Source organism: Oncorhynchus mykiss, chromosome 25, assembly GCF_013265735.2.
Source record: "Oncorhynchus mykiss isolate Arlee chromosome 25, USDA_OmykA_1.1, whole genome shotgun sequence".
NCBI classification, from domain to species: domain Eukaryota; kingdom Metazoa; phylum Chordata; class Actinopteri; order Salmoniformes; family Salmonidae; genus Oncorhynchus; species Oncorhynchus mykiss.
The window spans coordinates 4,890,492-4,913,335 of NC_048589.1; the positions used below are offsets into that span (position 1 = coordinate 4,890,492).

Sequence of the window (22,844 nt, forward strand, 5' to 3'; positions counted from 1 at the left end):
CTCCCACATGTGTAATAGGCTATGTGTGTGGTGATATTCTGGTGGGTGAAATCGTGCTATGCTCGCTGCCCTTACCTACCTGTTAGCAAATTCTGAAATACGCCATTATAACTTTAGGCAATCCTGTCAAACCCAAGAATTATTACGATTGAATTACCTGTGCGAGTTTAAATGATTTACGGGGCTGAACAAACATAGATGTAGTACTCCTCACTTATTCTCTTGTCTGGATTATTAACTAGTTTACTGTCGCTGTTACACACTACTCACTATAATCTACCGTGGCTCCGTCAATCTAGTCATGGTGCTCTCATGCCCTCCTAATTCCCCATTCACTCAGACTGAGAAACCTCCTCTTCTCTCTCTCCGATTCTTTCCAGGTTATGAGGGATCAGAGCTGAAGATGGAGCTTTTCTGGATTTTGGTATTTTCTATCATCCACCCGTATGCGCGAGGGCAAGGAGTGTACGGTAAGAAATAATCAATCAATCAATCAAAATTATTTATAAAGCCCTTCTTATATCAGCTGATGTCGCAAAGTGCTGTACAGAAACCCAGCCTAAAACCCCAAACAGCAAGCAATACAGGTGTAGAAGCACAGAGGCTAGGAAAACTCCATAGAAATGCCAGAACCTAGGAAGAAACCTAGAGAGGAACCAGGCTATGAGGGGTGGCTAGTCCTCTTCTGGCTGTGCCGGGTGGAGATTATTACAGAACTTGGCCAAGATGTTCAAATGTTCATAGATGACCAGCAGAGTCAAATAATAATAATCACAGTGGTTGTCGAGGGTGCAACAGGTCAGCACCCCAGGAGTAAATGTCAGTTGGCTTTTTATAGCCGGTCATTCAGAGTATCTCTACCCCTCCTGCTGTCTCAAGAGAGTTGAAAACAGCAGGACTTGGACAGGTAGCACGTCCAGGTGAACAGGTCAGGGTTCCATAGCCGCAGACAGAACAGTTGAAACTGGAGCAGCAACACGACCAGGTGGACTGGGGACAGCAAGGAGTCATCAGGCCAGGTAGTCCTGAGGCATTGTCCTAGGGTTCAGGTCCTCCGATAGAGAGAGAAAGAACAAAAGAAAGAGAGAAAAAGAGAGAAATATGGGAGAATTAGAGAGAGCATACTTAAATTCACACAGGACACCGGATAAGACAGGATAAATACTCCAGATATAACAGACTGACTTTAGCCCTCCAACACAAACTACTGCAGCATAAAAACTGGAGGCTGAGACAGGAGGGGTCGGGAGACACTGTGGCCCCCCGTCCGACGATACCCCCGGACAGGGCCAAACAGGCAGGATATCACCCTACCCATATTGCCAAAGCACAGCCTCCACACCACTAGAAGGATATCTTCAACCACCAACTTACCATCCTGAGACAAGGCCGAGGATAGCCCATGAAGATCTCCCCCACGGCACAACCCAAGGGGGGCTGCCTACCCGGACAAAAAGACCACGTCAGTGACTCAACCCACTCAAGTGACGCACCCCTCCTAGGGACGGCATGGAAGAGCACCGTGACTCAGCCCCTGTAATAGGGTTAGAGGCAGAGAATCCCAGTGGAGAGAGGGGAACCGGCCAGGCAGAGACAGCAAGGGCGGTTCGTTGCTCCAGTGCCTTTCCGTTTACCTTCACACTCCTGGGCCAGACTACACTCAATAATATGACCTACCGAAGAGATGGGTCTTCAATAAAGACTTAAAGGTTGAGATTGAGTCTGCGTCTCACATGGATAGGCAGACCATTCCATAAAAATGGAGCTCCATAGGAGAAAGCCCTGCCTCCAGCTGTTTGCTTAGAAATTCTAGGGACAGTAAGGAGGCCTGCGTCTTGTGACTGTAGCATACGTGTAGGTATGTACAGCAGGACCAAATCGGGAAAGCTAGGTAGGAGCAAGCCCATGTAATGCTTTGTAGGTTAGCAGTAAAACCTTAAAATCAGCCCTAGCCTTAACAGGAAGCCAGTGTAGAGAGGCAAGCACTGGAGTAATATGATACATTTTTGGGGTTCTGTTCAAGATTCTAGCGGCCGTTTATAGCACTAACTGAAGTTTATTTAGTGCTTTATCCAAGTAGACTGAAAGTAGAGCATTGCAGTAGTCTAATGTAGAAGTGACAAAAGCTTGGATGAATTTTTCTGCATAATTTTTGGACAGAAAGTTTCAGATTTTTGCAATGTTACGTAGATGGAATAAAGCTGTCCTTGAAACAGTCTTGATATGTTCGTCAAAAGAAAGATCAGGGTCCAGAGTAACACAGAGGTCCTTCACAGTTGTATTTGAGACGACTGTACAACCATCAAGATTAATTGTCAGATTTAACAGAATATCTCTTTGTTTCTTGCGACCTAGAGCAAGCATCTCTGTTTTATCCTAGTTTAAAAGTAGAAAATTTGCCGCCATTATGTCTGAAACACAGGCTTCCAGGGAGGGCAATTTTGGGGCTTCACCATTTTCATCGAAATATACAGCTGTGTGTCATCCACATAGCAGTGAAAGTTAACATTATGTTTTCGAATGACATCCCCAAGAGGTAAAATATATAGTGAAAACATTAGTGGTCCTAAAACGTAACCTTGAGAACACCGAAATGTACAGTTGATTTTTCAGAGGACAAACCATCCTCAGAGACAAACTGATATCTTTCCGACAGATAAGATCTAAACCAGGCCAGAACTTGTCCGTGTAGACCAATTTGGGTTTCCAATTTCTCCAAAAGAATGTGGTGATCGATGGTATCAAAAGCAGCACTAAGGTCGGACAGCTGCAGAGCCTCGGTCTGACGCCATTAAAAGGTACTTTACCATCTTCACAAGTGAAGTCTCAGTGCTATGATGGGGTCGTGTATCAGACTGAAGCGTTTCGTATACATTGTTTGTCTTCAGGAAGGCAGTGAGTTGCTGCGCAACAGCTTTTTCAAAACATATTGAGAGGAATGGGAGATTCGATATAGGCCGATAGTTTTTAATATTTTCTGGGTCAAGATTTGGCTTTTTCAAGAGAGGCTTTATTACTGCCACTTTTAGTGAGTTTGGTACACATCCTGTGGATAGAGAGCCGTTTATTATGTTCAACATAGGAGGGCCAAGCCCAGGAAGCAGCTCTTTCAGTAGTTTAGTTGGAATAGGTTCCAGTATACAGCTTGAAGGTTTAGAGGCCATGATTATTTTCATCATTGTGTCAAGAGATATAGTACTACTTCCGGCGCCGACAGAGATGGCCGCCTCGCTTCGCGTTCCTAGGAAACTATGCAGTTTTTTGTTTTTTTACGTGTTATTTCTTACATTAGTACCCCAGGTCATCTTAGGTTTCATTACATACAGTCGAGAAGAACTACTGAATATAAGATCAGCATCAACTCACCATCAGTACGACCAAGAATATGTTTTTCGCGACGCGGATCCTGTGTTCTGCCTTACAAACAGGACAACGGAGTGGATCCTATGCAGCGACCCAAAAAAACGACTCCGAAAGAGAGGGAAACGAGGCGGTCTTCTGGTCAGACTCCGGAGACGGGCACAGCGCGCACCACTCCCTAGCATTCTTCTTGCCAATGTCCAGTCTCTTGACAACAAGGTTGATGAAATCCGAGCAAGGGTAGCATTCCAGAGGGACATCAGAGACTGTAACGTTCTTTGCTTCACGGAAACGTGGCTTACTGGAGAGACGCTATCCGAAGCGGTGCAGCCAACAGGTTTCTCCACGCATCGCGCAGACAGGAAAAAACATCTTTCTGGTAAAAAGAGGGGCGGGGGCGTATGCCTTATGACTAACGTGACATGGTGCGATGAAAGAAACATACAGGAACTCAAATCCTTCTGTTCACCTGATTTAGAATTCCTCACAATCAAATGTAGACCGCATTATCTACCAAGAGAATTCTCTTCGATTATAATCACAGCCGTATATATCCCCCCCCAAGCAGACACATCGATGGCTCTGAACGAACTTTATTTAACTCTCTGCAAACTGGAAACAATTTATCCGGAGGCTGCATTCATTGTAGCTGGGGATTTTAACAAGGCTAATCTGAAAACAAGACTCCCCAAATTTTATCAGCATATCGATTGCGCAACCAGGGGAGGAAAGACCTTGGACCATTGTTACTCTAACTTCCGCGACGCATATAAGGCCCTGCCCCGCCCCCCTTTCGGAAAAGCTGACCACGACTCCATTTTGTTGATCCCTGCCTACAGACAGAAACTAAAACAAGAGGCTCCCACGCTGAGGTCTGTCCAACGCTGGTCCGACCAAGCTGACTCCACACTCCAAGACTGCTTCCATCACGTGGACTGGGAGATGTTTCGTATTGCGTCAGATAACAACATTGACGAATACGCTGATTCGGTGTGCGAGTTCATTAGAACGTGCGTTGAAGATGTCGTTCCCATAGCAACGATTAAAACATTCCCTAACCAGAAACCGTGGATTGATGGCAGCATTCGTGTGAAACTGAAAGCGCGAACCACTGCTTTTAATCAGGGCAAGGTGTCTGGTAACATGACCGAATACAAACAGTGCAGCTATTCCCTCCGCAAGGCTATCAAACAAGCTAAGTGCCAGTACAGAGACAAAGTAGAATCTCAATTCAACGGCTCAGACACAAGAGGCATGTGGCAGGGTCTACAGTCAATCACGGACTACAGGAAGAAACACAGCCCAGTCACGGACCAGGATGTCTTGCTCCCAGGCAGACTAAATAACTTTTTTGCCCGCTTTGAGGACAATACAGTGCCACTGACACGGCCTGCAACGAAAACATGCGGTCTCTCCTTCACTGCAGCCGAGGTGAGTAAGACATTTAAACGTGTTAACCCTCGCAAGGCCGCAGGCCCAGATGGCATCCCCAGCCGCGCCCTCAGAGCATGCGCAGACCAGCTGGCCGGTGTGTTTACGGACATATTCAATCAATCCCTACACCAGTCTGCTGTTCCCACATGCTTCAAGAGGGCCACCATTGTTCCTGTTCCCAAGAAAGCTAAGGTAACTGAGCTAAATGACTACCGCCCCGTAGCACTCACATCCGTCATCATGAAGTGCTTTGAGAGACTAGTCAAGGACCATATCACCTCCACCCTACCTGACACCCTAGACCCACTCCAATTTGCTTACCGCCCAAATAGGTCCACAGACGATGCAATCTCAACCACACTGCACACTGCCCTAACCCATCTGGACAAGAGGAATACCTATGTGAGAATGCTGTTCATCGACTACAGCTCGGCATTCAACACCATAGTACCCTCCAAGCTCGTCATCAAGCTCGAGACCCTGGGTCTCGACCCCGCCCTGTGCAACTGGGTACTGGACTTCCTGACGGGCCGCCCCCAGGTGGTGAGGGTAGGCAACAACATCTCCTCCCCGCTGATCCTCAACACTGGGGCCCCACAAGGTTGCGTTCTGAGCCCTCTCCTGTACTCCCTGTTCACCCACGACTGCGTGGCCACGCACGCCTCCAACTCAATCATCAAGTTTGCGGACGACACAACAGTGGTAGGCTTGATTACCAACAACGATGAGACGGCCTACAGGGAGGAGGTGAGGGCCCTCGGAGTGTGGTGTCAGGAAAACAACCTCACACTCAACGTCAACAAAACTAAGGAGATGATTGTGGACTTCAGGAAACAGCAGAGGGAACACCCCCCTATCCACATCGATGGAACAGTAGTGGAGAGGGTAGCAAGTTTTAAGTTCCTCGGCATACACATCACAGACAAACTGAATTGGTCCACTCACACAGACAGCATCGTGAAGAAGGCGCAGCAGCGCCTCTTCAACCTCAGGAGGCTGAAGAAATTCGGCTTGTCACCAAAAGCACTCACAAACTTCTACAGATGCACAATCGAGAGCATCCTGGCGGGCTGTATCACCGCCTGGTATGGCAACTGCACCGCCCTCAACCGTAAGGCTCTCCAGAGGGTAGTGAGGTCTGCACAACGCATCACCGGGGGCAAACTACCTGCCCTCCAGGACACCTACACCACCCGATGTCACAGGAAGGCCATAAAGATCATCAAGGACATCAACCACCCGAGCCACTGCCTGTTCACCCCGCTATCATCCAGAAGGCGAGGTCAGTACAGGTGCATCAAAGCTGGGACCGAGAGACTGAAAAACAGCTTCTATCTCAAGGCCATCAGACTGTTAAACAGCCACCACTAACACTGCGTGGCTGCTGCCAACACACTGACACTGACTCAACTCCAGCCACTTTAATAATGGGAATTGATGGGAAATGATGTAAATATATCACTAGCCACTTTAAACAATGCTACCTTATATAAATGTTACTTACCCTACATTATTCATCTCATATGCATACGTATATACTGTACTCTATATCATCGACGGTATCCTTATGTAATACATGTATCACTAGCCACTTTATACTATACTATGCCACTTTGTTTACATACTCATCTCATTTGTACATACTGTACCCGATACCATCTACTGTATCTTGCCTATGCTGCTCTGTACCATCACTCATTCATATATCCTTATGTACATATTCTTTATCCCCTTACACTGTGTACAAGACAGTAGTTTTGGAATTGTTAGTTAGATTACTTGTTATTACTGCATTGTCGGAACTAGAAGCACAAGCATTTCGCTACACTCGCATTAACATCTGCTAACCATGTGTATGTGACAAATAAAATTTGATTTGATTTGATTTGATACTAAAACACTTGAGTGTCTCTCTTGATCCTAGGTCCTGGCAGAGTTGTGCAGACTCAGGACAACTGAGCTTTGGAGGAATACGCAGATTTAAAGAGGAGTCCGTAATTTGCTTTTTAATGATCATGATCTTTTCATCAAAGAAGTTCATGAAATTATGTGAAACCCATCCTCTCTTGTGGAATGCTGCATTTTAGTTAGCTTTACGACATTATCAAAAAAACATTTAGGATTTTTCTTATTTTCCTCAATTAAGTTGGAAAAGTAGGATGATCGAGCAGTAGTGAGGGCTCTTTGATACTGCATGGTACTGTCTTTCCAAGCTAATCGGAAGACTTCCAGTTCGGTGTAGCATCATTTCCGTTCCAATTTTCTGGAAGCTTGCTTCAGAGCTCGGGCATTTTCTGTATACTAGGGAGCTAGTTTCTTAAGACAAATGTTTTTTGTTTTTAGGGGTGCGACTGTATCTAGGGTTTTGTGCAAGTTTAAATTGAGTTCCTCAGTTAGATGGTTAACTGATTTTTGTACTCTGATGTCCCTGGGTAAGCCGGAAGGAGTCTGGAAGGGCATCTAGGAATCTTTGGGTTGTCTGAGAATTTATAGCACACTTTTGATGATCCTTGGTTGGGGTCTGAACAGATTATTTGTTGCGATTGCAAACGTAATAAAATGGTGGTCCGATATTCCAGGATTATGAGGAAAAACATTAAGATCCACAACATTTATTCCATGGGAGAAAACTATGTCCGGAGTATGACTGTGGCAGTGAGTAGGTCCGGAGATATGTTGGACAAAACCCACTGAGTTGATGATGGCTCCGAAAGCCTGTTGGAGTGGGTCTGTGGACTTTTCCATGTGAATATTTTTGTCACCAAATATATTAATATTATCTGCCATGACTACAAGGTCCGATAGGAATCCAGGGAACTCCGTGAGGAATGCTGTATATGGCCCAGGAGGCCTGTAAACAGTAGCTATAAAAAGTAATTGAGTAGGCTGTATAGATTTCATGACTAGAAGCTCAAAAAACGAAATCATCGTTTTTTTTTCTAAATTGAAATTTGTTAGCAACACCTCCGACTTTGCGGGATGCGCGGGGGATATGGTCACTCGTGTAACCAGGAGGTGAGGCCTCATTTACCACAGTAAATTCATCAAGCTTAAGCCATGTTTCAGTCAGGCCAATCACATGAAGATTATGATCAGTGATTCGTTCATTGATTATAACTGCCTTGGAATTGCGGGATCTAACATTAAGTAGCCCTATTTTGAGATGTGAGGTATCACGATCTCTTTCAATAATGGCAGGAATGGAGGAGGTCTTTATTCCAGTGAGATTGCTATGGCGAACACCGCCATGTTTAGTTTTGCCCAACCTAGGCCAATGCACAGACATGGTCTCAATGGGGATAGCTGAGCTGACGACATTGACTGTGCTAGTGGAAGACTCCACTAAGCTGGCAGGCTGGCTAACAGCCTGCTGCCTGGCCTGCGCCCTATCTCATTGTGGAGCTAGGGGAGTTAGAGCCCTGTTGTAACGGAATTCTTCCTGGGAAGGAGAGGCGGACCAAAACACAACGTGGTTATTTTTAAACATCTTTAATAAAGATGATAACTTGAACAATGTATAATACAAAATAAGAAACGTGAAAAACCGAACCAGCCCTATCTGGTGCAACAAACACAAAGACAGGAACAATCACCCACAAAACCCAACACAAAACAGGCTACCTAAATATGGCTCCCAATCAGAGACAATGACTAACACCTGCCTCTGATTGCGAACCATATCAGGCCCAAACACAGAAACAGACAAACAAGACATCCAACATAGAATGCCCACATACAAAGCAAACTATGGTCAGGGTGTGACACCTGTCTATGTTCGTAGATTAGATGAAAGCACCCCTTCAGCTAGGATTGAGTCCGTCACTCCTCAACAGGCCAGGCTTGGTCCTGTGTGTGGGTGAGTCCCAGAAAAAGGGCCAATTACAGTGCCTTGCGAAAGTATTCGGCCCCCTTGAACTTTGCGACCTTTTGCCACATTTCAGGCTTCAAACATAAAGATATAAAACTGTATTTTTTTGTGAAGAATCAACAACAAGTGGGACACAATCATGAAGTGGAACGACATTTATTGGATATTTAAAACTTTTTTTAACAAATTAAAAACTGAAAAATTGGGCGTGCAAAATTATTCAGCCCCCTTAAAGTTAATACTTTGTAGCGCCACCTTTTGCTGCGAACACAGCTGTAAGTCGCTTGGGGTATGTCTCTATCAGTTTTGCACATCGAGAGACTGACATTTTTTCCCATTCCTCCTTGCAAAACAGCTCGAGCTCAGTGAGGTTGGATGGAGAGCATTTGTGAACAGCAGTTTTCAGTTCTTTCCTCAGATTCTCGATTGGATTCAGGTCTGGACTTTGACTTGGCCATTCTAACACCTGGATATGTTTATTTTTTAACCATTCCATTGTAGATTTTGCTTTATGTTTTGGATCATTGTCTTGTTGGAAGACAAATCTCCGTCCCAGTCTCAGGTCTTTTGCAGACTCCATCAGGGTTTCTTCCAGAATGGTCCTGTATTTGGCTCCATCCATCTTCCCATCAATTTTAACCATCTTCCCTGTCCCTGCTGAAGAAAAGCAGGCCCAAACCATGATGCTGCCACCACCATGTTTGACAGTGGGGATGGTGTGTTCAGCTGTGTTGCTTTTACGCCAAACATAACGTTTTGCATTGTTGCCAAAAAGTTCCATTTTGGTTTCATCTGACCAGAGCACCTTCTTCCACATGTTTGGTGTGTCTCCCAGGTGGCTTGTGGCAAACTTTAAACGACACTTTCTATGGATATCTTTAAGAAATGGCTTTCTTCTTGCCACTCTTCCATAAAGGCCAGATTTGTGTAATATACGACTGATTGTTGTCCTATGGACAGAGTCTCCCACCTCAGCTGTAGATCTCTGCAGTTCATCCAGAGTGATCATGGGCCTCTTGGCTGCATCTCTGATCAGTCTTCTCCTTGTATGAGCTGAAAGTTTAGAGGGACGGCCAGGTCTTGGTAGATTTGCAGTGGTCTGACTCCTTCCATTTCAATATTATCGCTTGCACAGTGCTCCTTGGGATGTTTAAAGCTTGGGAAATCTTTTCGAATCCAAATCCGGCTTTAAACTTCTTCACAACAGTATCTCGGACCTGCCTGGTGTGTTCCTTGTTCTTCATGATGCTCTCTGCGCTTTTAACAGACCTCTGAGACTATCACAGTGCAGGTGCATTTATACGGAGACTTGATTACACACAGGTGGATTGTATTTATCATCATTAGTCATTTAGGTCAACATTGGATCATTCAGAGATCCTCACTGAACTTCTGGAGAGAGTTTGCTGCACTGAAAGTAAAGGGGCTGAATAATTTTGCACGCCCAATTTTTCAGTTTTTGATTTGTTAAAAAAGTTTGAAATATCCAATAAATGTCGTTCCACTTCATTATTGTGTCCCACTTGTTGTTGATTCTTCACAAAAAAAGACAGTTTTCTATCTTTATGTTTGAAGCCTGAAATGTGGCAAAAGGTCGCAAAGTTCAAGGGGGCCGAATACTTTCGCAAGGCACTGTATCTGCACATTCTATCTTTTGGGAGGGGCAGAAAACAGTTTTCAACCAGCGATTGAGTTGTGATACTCTGCTGTAGAGCTCATCACTCCCCCTAACTGGGAGGGGGCCAGAGACAATTACTCGATGCCGACACATATTTCTAGCTGATTTACACGCTGAAGCTTTGTTGCGCTTGGTGACCTCTGACTGTTTCATCCGCGCCCAATTTTTCAGTTTTTGATTTGTTAAAAAAGTTTGAAATATCCAATAAATGTCGTTCCACTTCATGATTGTGTCCCACTTGTTGTTGATTCTTCACAAAAAAATACAGTTTTATATCTTTATGTTTGAAGCCTGAAATGTGGCAAAAGGTCGCAAAGTTCAAGGGGGCCTAATACTTTCGCAAGGCACTGTAGCAACATAGAACAAAAGGCAGCAAGACAAAATTCATAAAAGTCACAAAGTGTTTCCACACCTCACAAGCTACAGACAACAGACAACGTGGAAAGCGGCAACACACAGCTAGGGACCGTGTTCACAAACCTGATTGACCTTTAGCTATGTCTTCAAGCATTTTGTGAAAGTTTGATATGTGGTGCAGTTACAGTGGGGAGAACAAGTATTTGATACACTGCCGATTTTGCAGGTTCTCCTACTTACTAAGCATGTAATTCTGTAAAATTTTTTTATCATAGGTACACTTAAACTGTGAGAGACGGAATCTAAAACAAAAATCTAGAAAATCACATTGTATGATTTTTAAGTAATTAATTTGCATTTTATTGCATGACATAAGTATTTGATCACCTACCAACCAGTAAGAATTCCGGCTCTCACAGACCTGTTAGTTTTTCTTTAAGAAGCCCTCCTGTTCTCACTCATTAGCTGTATTAACTGCACCTCTTTGAACTTGTTACCTGTATAAAAGACACCTGTCCACACACTCAATCAAACAGACTCCAACCTCTCCACAATGTTCAAGACCAGGGAGCTGTGTAAGGACATCAGGGATAAAATTGTTGACCTGCACAAGGCTAGGATGGGCTACAGGACAATAGGCAAGCAGCTTGGTGAGAAGGCAACAACTGTTGCCGCAATTATTAGAAAATGGAAGAAGTTCAAGATGAAGGTCAATCACCCTCGGTCTGGGGCTCCATGCAAGATCTCACCTCGTGGGGCATCAATGATCATGGGGAAGGTGAGGGATCAGCCCAGAACTACACGGCATGACCTGGTCAATGACCTGAAGAGAGCTGGGACCACAGTCTCAAAGAAAACCATTAGTAACACACTACGCCGTCATGGATTAAAATCCTGCAGTGCATGCAAGGTCCACCTGCTCAAGCCAGCGCATGTCCATGCCTGTCTGAAGTTTGCCAATGACCATCTGGATGATCCAGAGGAGGAATGGGAGAAGGTCATGTGGTCTGATGAGACAAAAATAGAGCTTTTTGGTCTAAACTCCACTCGACGTGTTTGGAGGAAGAAGAAGGATGAGTACAACCCCAAGAACACCATCCCAACTGTGAAGCATGAAGGTAGAAACATCATTCTTTGGGGATGCTTTTCTGCAAAGGGGACAGGACGACTGCACCGTATTGAGGGGAGGATGGATGGGGCCCATGTATCGCGAGATCTTGGCCAACAACCTCCTTCCCTCAGTAAGAGCATTGAAGATGGGTCGTGGCTGGGTCTTCCAGCATGACAACAACCCGAAACACACAGCCAGGGCAACTAAGGAGTGGCTCCGTAAGAAGCATCTCAAGGTCCTGGAGTGGCCTAGCCAGTCTCCAGACCTGAACCCAATAAAACATCTTTGGAGGGAGCTGAAAGTCCATATTGCCCAGCGACAGCCCCAAAACCTGAAGGATCTGGAGAAGGTCTGTATGGAGGAGTGGGTCAAAATCCCTGCTGCAGTGTGTGCAAACCTGGTCAAGAACTACAGGAAACGTATGATCTCTGTAATTGCAAACAAAGGTTTATGTACCAAATATTAAGTTCTGCTTTTCTGATGTATCAAATACTTATGTCATGCAATAACATGCAAATGAATTACTTAAAAATCATGCAATGTGATTTTCTGGATTTTTGTTTTAGATTCCGTCTCTCACAGTTGAAGTGTACCTATGATAAAAAATGACAGACCTCTACATGCTTTGTAAGTAGGAAAACCTGCAAAATCGGCAGTGTATCAAATACTTGTTCTCCCCACTGTATGTGTGTTTGATGGCAGTGTATTCCAGACATGGGAAGCTCTCACAGAGAAAACGGATTTACTAAAGGTGCTTTTCCATAAGGGAAACGTATAAATCGGAAATTAGCTACAGTAGGTTGATTTTGATTATTTGAATGACCTTTTTCACATTATTTTTAAAAGAGAGGTTGGAATCAAGTATGATACCAAGGTACTTAAAATCAGATAGCACCTGGAGCTTCTCCCCTGACACATAGACATCTGGCTCAGTAGCATCTGTTGCCCTCTTTGTGAAGAACATGCAAAAAAAAAATTTCACATTGAAATGCAAACACGAGTCAAACCAGTCTTTCGTCCTTGATGCTATCGAAGCGCAGCTCAGAGTAAATATATATCTTGCATTTTCCTTTTCGAATGGGCAGTTATTAGAATGTGTAAGATTCTGTATTTACGGTAGCATAGCTTCTCAAGGTCCGAAAGAGACCAAATTCCTTTGTCCCTCAGTCTTCTCGCTCTTTCATTCAAACCCAACCCCCTTCCTTTGTGTAACCAGCCGTCATAGCGGGTTAGTCCACTAGGGACTTTTCATGACATGATTAGTAATCGATGTATGATCTATCCTGTGTATATATATGTAATTCTGTGTGATTATTTAGGTATTTAGTCAATAAATAATTAAGACAATTTTTGTATTGCTGATTCATCTTGTTAGTCAGGGTTCGTGCAGATAACCAAGTGCTTTACGACAATCAGAATGAGACTGAATAAGGTGAAGATTAATAATTGACTGCTATTGAGAGTTTATTGGGAAGACAGCAGTTCTATGGTGCCCCAGGTTATTGATGAGTTAATTGTTGCATGGTTTAATTCAAATCACGTAATCAATTAAACGTTAGGTAATCGCTTTCAGTCAGAGACACGACAATAGGCTCTTGGGGAACTCATACACTTGTGTAAGCCTCATTAAAGCTTTAAAAGTGTCAGTGTTTAACTTAAACATGTGATAGAAATACAACAGAACAGATGAACCAGAATTACATTTACTCTCAGGGCCAAAAAGAACGAGTGGCCAAAAATAACTAGCTGAAATCCACGCCCCTACTAATCCAAACCTCCAGTCTTCTGAGTTGACCCACTGGGTTATTCCTCAATAACCCAGCATCAATGATCCAGCAGTTTTTAAAGAACCCATTGGTCGTGATTCATTGGTCGTAACCAAATGGTTGCTGGTTCGAATTCCTGAGCCGTCTAGGTGCCAAATCTGTTTGTGCCCTTAACCCCATTTGCTTCTGTAAGTCGGTCTGGATAAGAGCGTCTGCTAAATGACTAAAATGTGATGATGAAGAATACACCAGATGTTATAATGATTCAATGTGCAATCAACAAACTGGACGTGTCTGGTCTCCTGCTACCTTGGTTACAGTGCCTTGCAAAAGTATTCCTCCCCCTTGGCGTTTTTCCTATATTTGTTGCATTACAACCTGTAATTTAAATAGATTTTTATTTGAATTTCATTTAATGGACATACACAAAATAGTCCAAATTGGTTTAGTGAAATGACAAAAATAACTAATTATTTTGTATTTTTTTTAAATGGAAAATGGTGCGTGCATATGTATTCAACCCTTTGCTTTGAAGCCCCCTAAATAAGATCTGGTGCAACCAATTACCTACAGAAGTCACATAATTAGTTAAATAAAGTCCACCTGTGTGCAATCTAAGTGTCACATGATATGTCACATGATCTCAGTATATACACCTGTTCTGAAAGGCCCCCGAGTCTGCAACACCACTAAGCAAGGGGCACCACCAAGCAAGCGGCACCATGAAGACCAAGGAGCTCTCTAAACAGGTTAGGGACAAAGTTGTGGAGAAGTACAGATCAGGGTTGGGTTATATAAAAATATCCGAAACTTTGAACATCCCACGGACCACTGTTAAATCCATTATTAAAAAATGGAAAGAATATGGCACCACAACAAACCTGCCAATAGAGGGCCGCCCACCAAAACTCACGGACCAGGCAAGGAGGGCATTAATCAGAGAGGCAACAAAGAGACCAAAAGGTAACCCTGAAGGAGCTGCAAAGCTCCACAGCAGAGATTGGAGTTTCTGTCCATAGGACCACTTTAAGCCGTACACTCCACAGAGCTGGGATTTACAGAAGAGTGGCCAGAAAAAAAGCCCTTGCTTAAAATGTTTTCACCAAAAGGCATGTGGGAGACTCCCCAAACATATGGAAGAAGGTACTCTGGTCAGATGAGACTAAAATTGAGCTTTTTGGCCATCAACATAAACGCTATGTCTGGCGCAAACCCAACACCTCACATCACTCTGAGAACACCTTCCCCACAGTGAAGCACAGTGGTGGCAGCATCATGCTGTGGGGATGTTTTTCATCGGCAGGGACTGGGAAACTGGTCAGAATTGAAGGAATGATGGATGGCACTAAATACAGTGAAATTCTTGAGGGAAACCTGTTTCAGTCTTCCAGAGATTTGAGACTGGGACAGAGGTTAACCTTCCAGCAGGACAATGATCCTAAGCATACTGCTAAAGTAACACTTTATTGGGAAACATTTGAATGTCTTGGATTGGCCTAGTCAAAGCCCAGACCTCAATCCTATTGAGAATCTGTGGTATGACTCAAGTTTTGCCTTGAAGAATGGGCAAGCTGTGCCAGCTTATAGAGACATACCCCAAGAGACTTGCAGCTGTAATTGCTGCAAAAGGTGGCTTTACAAAGTATTGACTTTGGGGGGGGGGGGGGGGTGTAAGTACATTACTGAATGTAAGTACATTATTTACCTTCAGAGGTGAATGTATTAAACCAGTTCCTGTGATAAAGGTTTTTGTTTTTGTCTTATTTCACAATAAAAAAAGTATTTTGCATTTTCAAAGTGGTAGGCATGTTGTGTAATCAAATGATACAAACCCCCCAAAAATTTTAATTCCAGGTTGTAAGGGAACAAAATAGGAAAAATGACAAGGAGGGTGAATACATTCGCAAGCCACTGTAGGTATGTTACACAGGTGCTAGAGTGAGAATTATGCAACAACCGTAGGAATCGTTGTGAAAGCTGCCAAAAAATAAAAATGATTTTTCCTCAATTTGGAATTTTTCCAGCTAACACATAACGTTCTGAGAACCATCTGTTTCTTAGAGCTTGGTGACAGCGTGGCTCTCCTATGGTTATTTTGCATTCAACCTTCCCACAACTTTCCGGGAATGGTGCAGGATAGATTCTTGGCTTTGGAACATTCTGAGCACATTGAAGTAACTTGACAAAAAATATATTTTCTTTATTTTTTATTACTTTAAAAATATATTTTGCTAAAAGTTCAAAAATGGTTATATTTAATTACATTTGTTTATGTTCTCGAACTGGTTTGACATTAGGAATGTTCGCAAATACTTAAGAAACCACGTTCTTCTGTGGGAATTTCAGTGCTTCAGCATAACGTTTCCTACAGGTTTACTCATGTTTCTATTTAAAGTAACTTTCTCAAATTGTTTCAAGAATGTTAAGAAACAACGTTCTTTTGTGGGAATTTCAGTACTTCCACAGAACATTCCACAAACTTTCCATGTCATATTTTTAATACATTCTGTGAACGTTCTCAAAAATGGTGTGACTTAAGTGATGTCCTCAGAACGGTCAGAGAATGTAAGGCTCTCTTATGTCAGTTCTTGGAAATATTCTGGGAATGAAAAAAACATGGAATTTTACACATTATAGCGACAATCAGCAATTAAAACAATAACAAAACATTTTCACGCAACTGTTTTGATAAAAAGCTGAGGGATGGGGCTGGAGAAATGTAACCACTCTCAGATTAATAGACAGAGCTATGGGTGCAAGGGCTGACCATCCATGATATATGAGGCTATATAGTGTTTGTTTATATTTACTTTGTTTACAGACATTGGAGTACAACAAGCTTATTATTTTTTAGATTCTGATGGGGTACAATTAAATTAAGCTTTTAGGCATTTATAAGTAAAATTATTCAAGAATCAATGGGTACATATAATTTATGAGTCTAAAAATGGTTGTAGCAATTGCTGATTGCCCCTTTAACATCAATAAGCTCTAAATTCCGTTCTCAGAACTTGAAGAAAATTTCCATAAAGACCACAAGAAAACTTTAGTAACGTTCCAAGAATGTTATTTAAAAACATACAGTCCGTTCTCAGAACACAAAGAAAACTTTATTAAAAAGACATGCTAGCATGCTAGCTTCATCCTAGGGGGCAGTGGACTAATTCCATGGATAGAGAATAGAAGATCATATGTTTGAATCTCACTGATGCCGTGTGACTATAAACAATAAATGTTTGCATGATTAATGCCTACAGAAATTAATTTCCATGTCTCCTGTCTGTGCTTGGAGTTAAATAATGTTATTCCAAATGAGCTAGCAGTGTTATTAAAAGTCTTATTGAAACATTGATTGAAAGTTTTAGGGAAGTTATTAAAAAACCTCCAAATAACCTATAATTTCCGTTCTCAGATCGTTAAAGGGCAATTCCGCCACCTTTCAACCTCAAATTCATTATCTCCAACACCAAATCAGTGTCTACAAACAGTGGGGCAAAAAAAGTACACTGCTCAAAAAAATAAAGGGAACACTAAAATATCACATCCTAGATCGGAATGAATGAAATATTCTTATTAAATACTTTTTTCTTTACATAGTTGAATGTGCTGACAACAAAATCACACATTATCAATGGAAATCAAATTTATCAACCCACGGAGGTCTGGATTTGGAGTCACACTCAAAATCAAAGTGGAAAATCACACTACAGGCTGATCCAACTTTGATGTAATGTCCTTAAAACAAGTCAAAATGAGGCTCAGTAGTGTGTGTGGCCTCCACGTGCCTGTATGACCTCCCTGCAACACCTGGGCATGCTCCTGATGAGGTGGCGGATGGTCTCCTGAGGGATCTCCTACCAGACCTGGACTAAAGCATCCGCCAACTCCTGGACAGTCTGTGGTGCAACGTGGCGTTGGTGGATGGAGCGAGACATGATGTCCCAGATGTGCTCAATTGGATTCAGGTCTGGGGAACGGGCGGGCCAGTCCATAGCATCAATGCCTTCCTCTTGCAGGAACTGCTGACACACTCCAGCCACATGAGGCCCATCATTGTCTTGCATTAGGAGGAACCCAGGGCCAACCGCACCAGCATATGGTCTCACAAGGGGTCTGAGGATCTCATCTCGGTACCTAATGGCAGTCAGGCTACCTCTGGCGAGCACATGGAGAGCTGTGCGGCCCCCCAAAGAAATGCCACCCCACACCATGACTGACCCACCGCCAAACCGTTCATGCTGGAGGATGTTGCAGGCAGCAGAACGTTCTCCACGGCATCTCCAGACTCTGTCACGTCTGTCACATGTGCTCAGTGTGAACCTGCTTTCATCTGTGAAGAGTTCAGGGCGCCAGTGTCGAATTTGCCAATCTTGGTGTTCTCTGGCAAATGCCAAACAGGACGTTTGGTGTTGGGCTGTAAGCACAACCCCCACCTGTGGATGTCGGGCCCTCATACCACCCTCTCGGAGTCTGTTTCTGACCGTTTGAGCAGACACATGCACATTTGTGGCCTGCTGGAGGTAATTTTTCAGGGCTCTGGCAGTGCTCTTCCTGCTCCTCCTTGCACAAATGCAGAGGTAGCGGTCCTGCTGCTGGGTTGTTGCCCTCCTACGGCCTCCTCCACGTCTCCTGATGTACTCGCCTGTCTCCTGGTAGCGCCTCCATGCTCTGGACACTACGCTGACAGACACAGCAAACCTTCTTGCCACAGCTCGCATTGATGTGCCATCCTGGATGAGCTGCACTACCTGAGCCACTTGTGTGGGTTGTAGACTCTGTCTAATGCTACCACTAGAGTGAAAGCACCACCAGCATTCAAAAGTGACCAAAACATCAGCCAGGAAGCATAGGAACTGAGTGGTCTGTGGTCACCACCTGCAGAACCACTCCTTTATTGGGGGTGTCTTGCTAATTGCCTATAATTTCCACTTGTTGTCTATTCCATTTGCAAAACAGCATGTGAAATGTATTGTCAATCAGTGTTGCTTCCTAAGTGGACAGTTTGATTTCACAGAAGTGTGATTGACTATTTTTTTGAGCAGTGTATTTAGTCAGCCACCAATTGTGCAAGTTCTCCCACTTAAAAAGATGAGAGAGGCCTGTAATTTTCATCATAGGTACACTTCAACTATGACAGACAAAATGAGAATTAAAAAAAAATTGTAGGATTGTAGGATTTTTAATGAATTTATTTGCAAATTATGGTGGAAAATAAGTATTTGGTCAATAACAACAGTTTATCTCAATCCTTTGTTATATACCCTTTGTTGGCAATGACACAGGTCAAACATTTCTGTAAGTCTTCACAAGGTTTTCACACACTGTTGCTGGTATTTTGGCCCATTCCTCCATGCAGATTTCTTCTAGAGCAGTGATGTTTTGAGGCTGTTGCTGGGCAACACGGACTTTCAACTCCCTCCAAAGATTTTCTATGGGGTTGAGATCTGGAGACTTGCTAGGCCACTCCAGGACCTTGAAATGCTTCTTACGAAGCCACACCTTCGTTGCCCGGGCGGTGTGTTTGGGATCATTGTCATGCTGAAAGACCCAGCCACGTTTAATCTTCAATGCCCTTGCTGATGGAAGGAGGTTTTCACTCAAAATCTCACGATACATGGCCCCATTCATTCTTTCCTTTACACGGCGGATCAGTCATCCTGGTCCTTTCTAGAAAAACAGCCCCAAAAAGCATGATGTTTCCACCCCCATGCTTCACAGTAGGTATGCTGTTCTTTGGATGCAACTCAGAATTCTTTGTCCTCCAAACACGATGAGATGAGTTTTTACCAAAAATTTCTATTTTGGTATCATCTGACCATATGACATTCTCCCAATCTTCTTCTGGATCATCCAAATGCTCTCTAGCAAACTTCAGACGGGCCTGGACATGTACTGGCTTAAGCAGGGGGACACGTCTGGCACTGCAGGATTTGAGTCCCTGGCGGCGTAATGTGTTACTGATGGTAGGCTTTGTTACTTTGGTCCCAGCTCTCTGCAGGTCATTCACTAGGTCCCCCCCGTGTGGTTCTGGGATTTTTGCTCACCGTTCTTGTGATCATTTTGACCCCACGGGGTGAGATCTTGCGTGGAGCCCCAGATCGAGGGAGATTATCAGTGGTCTTGTATGTCTTCCATTTCCTAATAATGGCTCCCACAGTTGATTTCTTCAAACCAAGCTGCTTACCTATTGCAGATTCAGTCTTCCCAGCCTGGTGCAGGTCTACAATTTTGTTTCTGGTGTACTTTGACAGCTCTTTGGTCTTGGCCATAGTGGAGTTTGGAGTGTGACTGTTTCAGGTTGTGGACAGGTGTCTTTTATACTGATAACAAGTTCAAACAGGTACCTTTAATACAGGTAACGAGTGGAGGACAGAGCCTCTTAAGAAGAAGTTACAGGTCTGTGAGAGCCAGAAATATTTGCTTGTTTGTAGGTGACCAAATACTTATTTTCCACCATCATTTGCAAATAAATTCATAAAAAATCCTACAATGTGAATTTCTAGATTTTTTTTCTCTAATTTTGTCATAGTTGAAGTGTACCTATGATGAAAATTACAGGCCTCTCTCATCTTTTTAAGTGGGAGAACTTGCACAATTGGTGGCTGACTAAATACTTTTTGCCCCACTGCATGTGTCTCACCAACTGGATTCGGTCTTATGAAGCAAAATTTGAAATGGTGGTTTTTACATTGGTGGTAAACTAGAGACTCAGAGCTACAAAATGATATATCATACACTGCATTTTTGAGGAACAATGGGAAAGTAATTATGCTTTAAAAGTTGATAAACTTGTAAACTTTTCTAGTCTACACCCATTTCTCTGTCTACACCCATTTAGCATCGTTCACACCCTCTTAAGCTTTATCCCCACCCATCTCGTTTCGGTCTCGAAGCGTTCAGAGCACACTTGACACTCTGGATGATGATTTGTTTACATGAAAACACCCAACTCCCTACAATTCCTTTATGGGCTCTGGAGAGACGAAGGTCGAGAGTCATGCATCCTCCGAAACACAACCCAAGCCGCACCGCTTCTTTACACAGTGCGCATCCAACCCGGAAGCCAGCCGCACCAATGTGTCAGAGGAAACACTGTACACCTAGTGACCTGGTCAGTGTGCACTGCGCCCGGTCCCTCACAGGAGTCGCTAGTGCGCTGTTAGACAAGGATATCCCTACCGGCCAAGCCCTCCCTAACCCGGACGACGCTAGGCCAATTGTGCGTCGCCCCATGGACCTCCCAGTCGCGGCCGGCTGCAACAGAGCCTGGGCTCGAACTCAGTCTCTGGTGGCACAGTTCAAACAGGTGCCTTAGACCACTGCGCCACTGGGAGGCCCTAATGGTAGCTAGTTAAACAACAATGAACATAGTTATTCATGCATGAATATGCTGAGCTAGCTAACATTAGGCTCTAACTAGAAAAGTAAACAGCTCTGGGATATGAATAATAACGTCAGCCTGAGAGCCAGCTTGTTGACAGTACACTTTAGCTTGAAATGAAGCCACTTCCTGTCAAATTTTTAAATGTGTATATCTGAAAATGTAGCTAGCTAATGCTAGACTAGCTTACTTGTATACATCATCATGCATTATGGATGCTTCTCCCTGTCACGGATGTCATGCCACGGTTGCCCTTAGTTTGAAGATGTAATACGGAGACAGGTGTTATCTCCATCTCTTTAGCTATCATACTCTAATTCCACTGATTGTAGAGAAAGTGTAGAGCAACACTTACGTAGCGCCACTACACAATACAATTTAAAAACATCTTCATTCGACAGGATTACCAACACAACCTGACCAGCTCAAATAGACAGAAGCCAGTCTATATGGCAGACCAATCCAAACTCCTCTATCGGCATGTCCAGCCCACTCATTATCTCAACCAATCATGACTAGTGTGAAGGTTGATGACTTTTTCTGTGACTTAACCAACAAGGCTCATTATTTAACAATGTTATTTGTATTTACAGATGGCATACCAGTTTGTTATTAAGACACATGAAAGTTTACGTTCCAGAAGGCATTTCTGCCCACATTTCTGCCCACTTTTTCACATAATGTTGACTCTGGTATTGGGTTGCAGACAATGAAAATTTGGTTTAAAAGTTGTGGAGTTGCACTTTAATAAAACCTCCAAGACAAAACCTTTAAGGAACCAGAGTAAAACATTCTCAGAACCTCCCTGCAACCTAAAAATAAACTTTTCCACACTAAGATTTTTCTGTCATTTCAACAGTAAAAAACACTGTAAATGTGTTTTACAGCATGCTGAAAATGCTGAAAAATACTGTTATTAACTGTAATTGGAAGCCTCCTGTAAAAATGTGTCTAACATTCTGTATTTCTTTACAGTAATAGCTTATGCCTACCGTAGATTCAAATGATCAGCTTTAGGCGCCAACCTCATGCTGTTGGGTAAGAAACATGAAGCTCAGACTATTTTAGTAAATATCTTCTTGAAGTGGAAGAATATTTTCAGCAGCTACTGGATATGTACCTTCACTTGTTTATAAGTATCTTTATTCCTAGCCAACGTTGAGTTACTGAATTTTTTTTCTTAGCTAACCTAGCTAGTTAGCTGGCTAACGTTTGCTAGCTAGTTAGTTAGCTAGATAAAGTTGACACAAGCCATTTCGGTTTGCTCTAAATTGCTTGTAAATATCTTGCTTTGCGACCTAGATAAAACCCATAATAATTGTTGTGATGATAGGCTTGCTGAACCGCAGCCTCTGAGTGCCATAGAGAATAAACTGAGTGCAGATTCGTGACCGATGGCTTGTTTATAGCAGTTTAAAAAATATGGCATATATTACTGGCACAACATTTTTTTGTGGGGATTAACAGGCCGCATTTTACACGTAATGGACCACTAAAGCCATTGCGAATGACCAGTGCACTGGTGTTGTATCGAGGTTTCTGCTGACCTAGGTGCTTCTTCCACTTGGCAGCTGTATCACAGAGTTGCTGATGGTAGCTCCCAGGATTATATTTTAAGTAGGATAGCAGCCTAGACAATAAATAACTAATATTGGTAGCCATCTAGATGTACTCTACAGTTTACTCATTGGGGAGAGCATGAACATGTGACCAGGAACCACACTAGGACACCGTGTCCTTAGCTGTCACAACCTTGTATGATTCGGTTCACTCAGCTCTCAGCTGTGCGACATATAGAATCGTTTTGCAGGCCAAGTGTTCTGCCCTCACAATATGTAAGCTACAAAGATTGGCAGACAGCTTACACTCTTCCAATAAAGTATCAGGAG

The 22,844-nt window shown here is 43.3% G+C and overlaps 1 protein-coding gene across 1 annotated transcript in view; it reads left to right on the forward strand.

Moving 5' to 3' along the window:
• Positions 1-384: 384 nt before the first annotated feature.
• Positions 385-22,844, forward strand: part of LOC110505249 (MAM domain-containing glycosylphosphatidylinositol anchor protein 1-like) — a 297,185-nt gene continuing 274,725 nt past the window's right edge. The window contains exon 1 of the mRNA XM_036962249.1: positions 385-470. Within this exon, the coding sequence (XP_036818144.1) occupies positions 404-470 (67 nt within the window). The 5' untranslated portion in view covers positions 385-403. The remainder of the gene's footprint in view (positions 471-22,844) is intronic.